At 35.3% G+C, this 7,656-nt stretch overlaps 1 protein-coding gene across 3 annotated transcripts in view; it reads left to right on the top strand.

Moving 5' to 3' along the window:
• LOC107096934 (ATP-binding cassette sub-family A member 1-like) overlaps window positions 1–7,656 on the top strand; it is a 179,153-nt gene that overhangs the window by 66,859 nt on the left and 104,638 nt on the right. For all 3 annotated transcript variants that reach the window (XM_015393846.1, XM_015393847.1, XM_015393845.1), the window contains exon 19: window positions 7,363–7,457. In XM_015393846.1, the coding sequence (XP_015249332.1) occupies window positions 7,363–7,457 (95 nt within the window). The remainder of the gene's footprint in view (window positions 1–7,362; window positions 7,458–7,656) is intronic.

Here is a 7,656-nt window from a genome sequence, read left to right as displayed (position 1 = left end):
TTTACTTAAATATGAGTAAATCAAATATTGGAGTAACTAATTTCTTGTGTTACATGTTTGTAGATGTAGTTAGCTGTAGGTCGGAAGGCTCGTTAATAAATGTAGAAAATGGGCCTTCAGAATCCTTTTATTATAAAATACAAATTTATATTTTTATGTAAATGTATTTTATTCTACAGTATTTTACCTAAAATGGTCATAGTGCTGTTCTCTATGACTTAAATGCTGACCACTGATATTTTTGTAGTAGCCCATTGGTTACAAATAGTACAGATTGCTACTGTAGATGCGTACTGTATTTCACAGACCCACATTCTGAGGTAAGGGTGAATTACCCTTATTGGAATTAGGTAATCTCAAATCTAATTGGTATTCCACCTTCTCCCCTGAGGACATCCATACTCTGCATTGTACTTATGTGGCCACTAGGTCTGCTACTAAAACTATTGCATTGATGAAAACAATACTCTATGCAGTACTGCATTCAAGCTTCTGTGAACAGTTTAAATAGACCATTAAGCCATCACACTCTGACACATCCTCCCTGCAGAGTAAAGAGTTTAGAATTCTGAGCGTTGATCAATAGCATTTTTCAGATAAGTACTTTATTGCTTATTGGTAGTAAAATGTTTAATTTATGTACTTAAATTATGTCAAATAAAACTCTAAAGTTCTTCTTCTACATCCCCAAACCTACAGTAGCTCTGGCTCTCAGTCTTAATAATTTGTCGAAACTTTGTCAGGGAGCAGGGTTATACTATTATACCAGATTTATTTAAAATAACAGATTTGATCTTGACAAGAAACACATCACGATATTGGTACACTGTCCTACACTGAGATTTTCTTTTTCTACCTTTGTTTTAACTGTATGTCTGTAATCCAGATTGCTGGTTTGGAATTATCTGACAGCAACTTAGGGCTTTATTTTATATGACTGTGTAGATCTGATCATTGTTGACATGTTTCTCTTTACCAAATCTCAAAGCAGTTTCAGGAATAGTGACATTCATATCCAATCAGTAACACAATAACAACATATATTAGTGCAAAATATCTGCTAAAAGCTGAAATGGTTTTTGCAAATATTCTGGACCCTCACACGTTTGTCAGCGCATGTTAAATTAAAAACATAGACTACAAAAGAGTTAAATTTCAGCTTAATATCAGAGGCAGCATGGCATAACCGGTACCAAAAATCATATGAAAACAAGTGCTCAACTAAGCCGCTTCCTTCAATATATTTGATTACTTCTTGGTTTATATTTCCCTCAACCTGACTTGCTTCCTTCTCCATCAAACCCCACAGAGAACGGAAAACTTAAAAAAAAAAAAAAAAAAAAAAAGCTGAACACATGGAGGTTTGCTGATGGCAGCCCAGGTATTACCATCACATTATGTTCCCCTTTCAATCTTTCACGTGGGCAATGTGGACCAAGGCCAAAATAATTAGACTCACAAAGTTTAAACTCATTGTGTGTACAGTGGTGAGTAGAAGCTCTTGCTTTGGGGTTTTGTTTGTGTTTCCATTCCTGTAGCTTTCAGAAAGAGAGGCATGTTTGTTCATAGATAAGCCAAGGTTGCCGTGCCGTTCATCCACGTTATCTCTGATTCCTAAGCCAGATGAGGCGTCTTCTTCCTCTGTTTTCTTACTGTTTCTTCTTTGTTTTCTTATTTCAGCTATCCTCATTTTCTTCTACAAATTTAAATTTACTTTACAGTTTACAGCTGAACTGTTTTCTGTTCTTACTTTGGTATTTTTTCCACTTCCTTTCTTGTTAAATTCAAATATGATTTTATAACTGTGATTTTTATATGAAATTATTTAGGATTTTTATTTTTAATTTCTCAACAGTGCCTTTTAAAATATCCATACCTCACAAATGGTTCTTTTTACAAACTATTTCCCACTTGTTCCACCTATTTATAAACTATTTACAAATCAGCTTCTATGTTATCAACCAATACAGAATAACAATACTAATCATTGAAAATCTTAAAGAGTACAGTTCAATCATTCTTCCTAAAATATGGAGTGCAGCACAATAGAAAACTTTCCGTAAAAATTCAAAAAATATCCACTGGACTTGGTTTTCAAGATTTGAAGACGTTTCGCCACCTCTCCAGGAAGCTTTCTCAATTCAATTGTCTGGATCCGCAGTGAGTTTGAGTCTTATATAGACAACGCCTTGTATCGCTTGGAAACATGCAATGGTAACCGATGAATGGGTCGTTAGTTCCATCGTTAGCCTGTAATATCTGAACCTGTCTATGATTCTAGGGGTCTCCTGTAATACCTGACAGGTATTACAGGAGACAATCCCCCCCCTTAATGGCAATCCCCCCTTTAACGACCGACCCCTAGAATCATAGACAGGTTCAGATATTACAGGCTAACGATGGAACTAACGACCCATTCATCGGTTACCATTGCATGTTTCCAAGCGATACAAGGCGTTGTCTATATAAGACTCAAACTCACTGCAGATCCAGACAATTGAATTGAGAAAGCTTCCTGGAGAGGTGGCGAAACGTCTTCAAATCTTGAAAACCAAGTCCAGTGGATATTTTTTGAATTTTTACGGAATGACTATGACCTGGATGACTGAGAACCTTCATCAGCACACAATAGAAAACCTACATGACCGTCCACCAACTTCAGTCCAGAAGTGTCAGAATAGGACTTTTTTTTTTAACCAGAGGCTAGTGCTTTTGTTTATATCTGTCAGCGGATCATTTTCCTAGAACCAACAGGGTTTATATCTTTTCTTAGCCCTTTTTCTCTATATAGATTTTTTGGTCTCCCTCTAAGGTTAGTCACGGGTATCAATGCTTTTATTTTATACTTTAGTTTCCTTCTTTTTAAATTCAGAAAATAAATGGTCAAATGTGTTGCAAATTTGAAACTAGAATAGGCTCGATTTATGGCAGTCCTAGTGGTCAAAAAGTGCAAACACAGACAAATCAAATGCAACGGAAATGCGTCAAACAAAAATGCTGTAATTACAGATAAAAATGAGAAAAAACTCTATAATCCACAAAAAAATGCAAACAAAAAATTCTGCATCAGAGAAAGAAAATGATGCGAATAGGAAAAACCAGCAGCAAACTCGCTCAACAAAACAGAAGAGCTCCAGACCACAAGAGGGAGATGAACAAAAAAACAAACTGTGTTGGACCAGACCCTCCGAACAAAATGGAATTAAATCTTTAATGCCGGATATGACAGATACAGTACTTGCTGTTTCATACTGTAGGATAAGTAGATTCCTGTAATTTATGGTAAAAAAAATAAGCACATTAAAATGTCATATTCAGCATGAAGTTAATGGATATAACATGTTTTAAATCCACCACAACAAAATGAGTGTTTTAATGGAGCATAATAATACTTTAGTCAGATATTAAGAATATTAGGCATTCACATTTTCTGATGATGTGCCAAAAGAGCTAAATTACTTATGATTATGTAATATACATGTATTAATTATGGTAATTGCATTACAGGCATTTTTATAGCGCAACTCCGTGAAAGTGGGAAGTACCAAGATGGCGGCAAATGACTTAAGTCTTTTTTGGTCTATCAGCAATTAAGTGAATAAATAAAGATCAGTGGTTTTCACATGTCAGCCATCGTACTTTAACTTCCTCTTTAAAGCTGTTTTTTTTCTTAGTTAGTGCTTTTCTCCTCTCCAAGTCATTATTAACTATAACACATAACTCACCACAATGTGATTTTATGTGATTTTTTACTGGTTGAATTAAGTGGAAATATTTGCTATTTTGTATTTGACAGACATTAAGAAAAGATTCTTTATTTTCTAACTGAATTGTTTATTTTCTTTTTAAGAAGAGGCAGTTCCAAAATAAAACTAGTTAAGATATATTGAGAAGAAACAGCAACCTAATCCCAAATAACAACAACACAGAAATGCATTCATTTCAAAAGTTTTCTTAGTTCTTCCTTAAAGGAAAGATGCATATGTTAAACAGAATTATTTGCAGTTAGCAATTGTGATATAAAAGTTTCTAGGATATAAATTTGTTTCTTTTTTTAATGATCTCCAAAACACAGTATCTATAAAAAAAAAAGAATATTTCATATAAGTTCAAGGTTGTGATTCTTTCCCGTTCCCGTAGTTCTTAAATGCTTCTTAAATAGTTTTCGTTCCAGTAATATCTTAAATGCACAGACGTTTTATGGTTTTATTGTGACAAGATGTGAAGTTCAAGGAGTATTAACTCTTTTTAATAGTAATGTAGCAACCTAGTCTAATCTATAATGGAGCTTTATATGCTAAGTAAGAAATATGAGTATACATTCAAGGCTAATTGGCACAGCGGTAACCGATTAAACAACATGCTGTTTTTACGTATAGCTCACTGATCAACCCGTTTGTAACAGGGGGGCATGTTGGTAAATTGCATCACAGTCGGGGGTCCAAACTTCACTTTTTAAAGGATATCTCTGCTTAGTAATTAGTGTTACCTCTCTGAATAAGCTTTGCAACTGCAGCTGGGGAGCTGGTGTGCATCTACTGAGGATCAGTCTGCACAAGGTACAGTTTATTCATAGCACAGTGTCGCACCCCTTCCTAATTGGATGTTTGAATGTGCCTATTCATCCACAGAGGGGTATCTAATTAAGGTCCTTTGACATTAGACACAGCTTTCTGAGTTTTGGCGGGGGTCTCAATTTTAGCCGGGCTTCCCATAGTCAAGCTTAATTGACTATTATGATAAGGGGTGAGAGTATGTTTCCCAGCAGTGTAAACACATGCCACCTGTTAAGTATTCTTGCTTTTAACTGTTGTTGATTTTGCATCATCTGGGTGAGTTTTAATGCATAAAAAATGATTCATTCAGCACAGATGTGTTTGGCTTTCACAAGATGTAGCAGGGAACCTAAAGGTGACTTATTTTTGTTCCAAATAAAACATAAAAGATATGGAGGCAGCTTAGCATTATCTTTTATACGATGCATCGTCGATCAGGTCAGAGGTCACGACAATATGTGCAAACATTGATCGTAAACTTGTAGAACACCAGAGTCATTTTGTTTTCCAATTTCTTTTGTATTGACAAAATAAAGAATCTTATGTTATAACATTTAAATACCCGAAATCTGGGGCTTCCTGCATAGAAATGTTTAGAGCTGAAACTAATGATTATTTTGGAAATCAATTAATCTGTCGATCATTTTTTTTGCCTAATTAAAAAAAAAATACTTTTTACAAAAGTAAACAAGGTGAAACTTGTTCACTTGAGGAGTTGTGTATGGAGCATACTGACAGACAAAATAGTTTTTTTTTATATTAAAGGTCTTTTTTGGGGTGGCTCATCACAAAAAGTGATCCTCTTAATTGTCAATCATTCTGGTGATACGTTTACATAAAGCCATCCTACATGCTCGTCCCCATTTTCACTTACCCGTGGTGAGTAGTGGAAAAATCTTCTTTTGGAAAGTAAGCTTGTATGAGTGGTGCAAACAGCGACTTTTAAACAGAGCATGCACAAGTAGAAAAGGGCTTTTGCACGCTCACGTATGCGTTTAATAGGAGTTCCCTCTCAGGAGCGGGTTCAGGGTTGTGCATATCCTTTTTTTTTTGTTTTTTGTTTTTTTAAGTGGAGGAGGCGCTTCTTTTCAAAAATTCACAATTTTGGTATAATTACTTCTCTAAATGAGTTGCTCTTTCAGCTAAAGGCATGCTTTAGAGTCTCTATAATCCATTTAACGAGTAATCGTTTAATAAATTAGTCGGCAAATATTTCAATAATTGACTAATCACAATTAATCTGATTAATTCTTACAGCCCTAGAAAATTTTATTGAAGTGAAACAAATGTTGAGCTTTTTGGCCAAATTGACAAGTAAATGTTTTTGGAATTAAGATCCATTTTAAAACAATGCTGTTCGTGTTGCATGTTGAGTATGATGCTGTAGTATCATACTCAGGGCCTTTTGGCAGGCTAGTGGCAATGATGCAGATACAAACATAAAATTAACCTCAAATCAGCCACTATATGTAATATTTTGACCCTATTTTGATAGCTCACATTAACCTGTGCTTTTGCTTCTTACAGTCAGATATCCTTTCATTTTTATGTCATAACATGTCTGTGTAAATAATGTCATCAAGGTCATGGCAACCACAAACAGCCTTAAATTGGAAGGCAATCGGACTTTCGCTTAGTTTTTTTTGGTTTCAACACCTATCCAGTATCAGTTAGGTGTTAAAGTGGTGCTGTCCTTCAGGGTTTCATCATGTTCCAATTGTGTCCTGACTGTGTTTACTGCCTTTAACGTGGGAATGCAGGTGAAGAGAGAGGTTACATCGAAGGAAGCAATGGTTTCGATATAACCTCAGAATGAGAGATTAAACTACATCAGCGCTCCAACTACTGATTGCTCTGGTGCAATCTGACAATTGATAAAGACTCCTGGATAGGTGTTGAAACATCTTCAAAAAACTGAGGGACAGCCCTACATAGTTAGGGATAAATGCAATTACAAATTGCTCACTGGGATCAGCTTCATAGTCCTGGTAGGCCTCTTCTTTGATTTTATTTATTTTGCTAAGGCTATTCGTAAGCCCACAGCCCGCCAAATGTTGAAAGGGCAATATTATAGCCATTACTGTCAATATATAGTAGAAATTTTGCACATCCAGTAATAAAATGTCACAGGGGGATGATATCTCGAAAAAGAGATTTCAATCTCAAGGGACTTCCTGGTTAAATAAAGGTTAAATAAATAAAAATATGGGGGGATGGTCATTTACGAAGGAGGATGATTTTCAAGATTTTTTTTAAGAATGGGGATGCAATCTCACCCCACCCTCAACTCTAGTACTGATTATTCCATCCTGGAAGAGAACCTGTTTATGTCAATAAATAAAGCCATGAATGTGTTTAACTTCTGACTGAAACGACATAATATCTTTTAGAAATGAATGACCTGACCCGTCTAAAAATCCTGCATAAGACCAAACTCTTCAGTGAATTTATAGTCATTGGATCTCACTTAGCCAGCTGGCAGCTGAAGTTGCTATTTTTAACATAAATAGACAATGCTGAAAAAACAAATCTGTTTCCCCTCCTGCCTGATTATAAGTAAAACAAATGAAAAGTTACATCGTTATGCTCCCTTATAACTAGAGGTAATTTTGAAAATGCGTGAGCAGAAAAAAGTCAAAAACTGATGTTTACAGTTGTTTTCCAGAAATTCAAATCCAATTAAAACTAGACTACCAGTACCTAAAAAAATGGATTTTATTCTAGCTTGCTCTGCCTTTTTGGTTCCACTTTAAAAGTAAAGAACCTTCTTTAACAATTTTTAATGGATTATTTTTGTTTTGAACAGAGAGTACAGAACACAACTGACACATTGTTGAATTTAACTGGACGGAACATGTCAGACTTCCTAGTCAAGACTTATGAGGACTCTGGAAGAAAAAGGTAATTCAATTATTATTTTATATTTTGGAATCACCACATTTTTTAAAATACTTTTTCACAAACATGGCCAAATTCCTGCCTGCTTTCCTGTCGTTTGCCTCCTCCATGGATCCTGCAGTTGAAATGTTTTGACAAATCCTCGTGGGCCACTCTTTGATTTGCTTTCCTTAACCTGTCACTCTGCTGTATGGAAACAGTT

Source organism: Cyprinodon variegatus, unplaced genomic scaffold (genome assembly GCF_000732505.1).
Source record: "Cyprinodon variegatus isolate N-32 unplaced genomic scaffold, C_variegatus-1.0 Scaffold659, whole genome shotgun sequence".
Taxonomy (NCBI): Eukaryota; Metazoa; Chordata; class Actinopteri; order Cyprinodontiformes; family Cyprinodontidae; genus Cyprinodon; species Cyprinodon variegatus.
The sequence above is the reverse complement of the archived record's forward strand: the minus strand, read 5'-3'. Positions and strand labels throughout refer to the sequence as shown.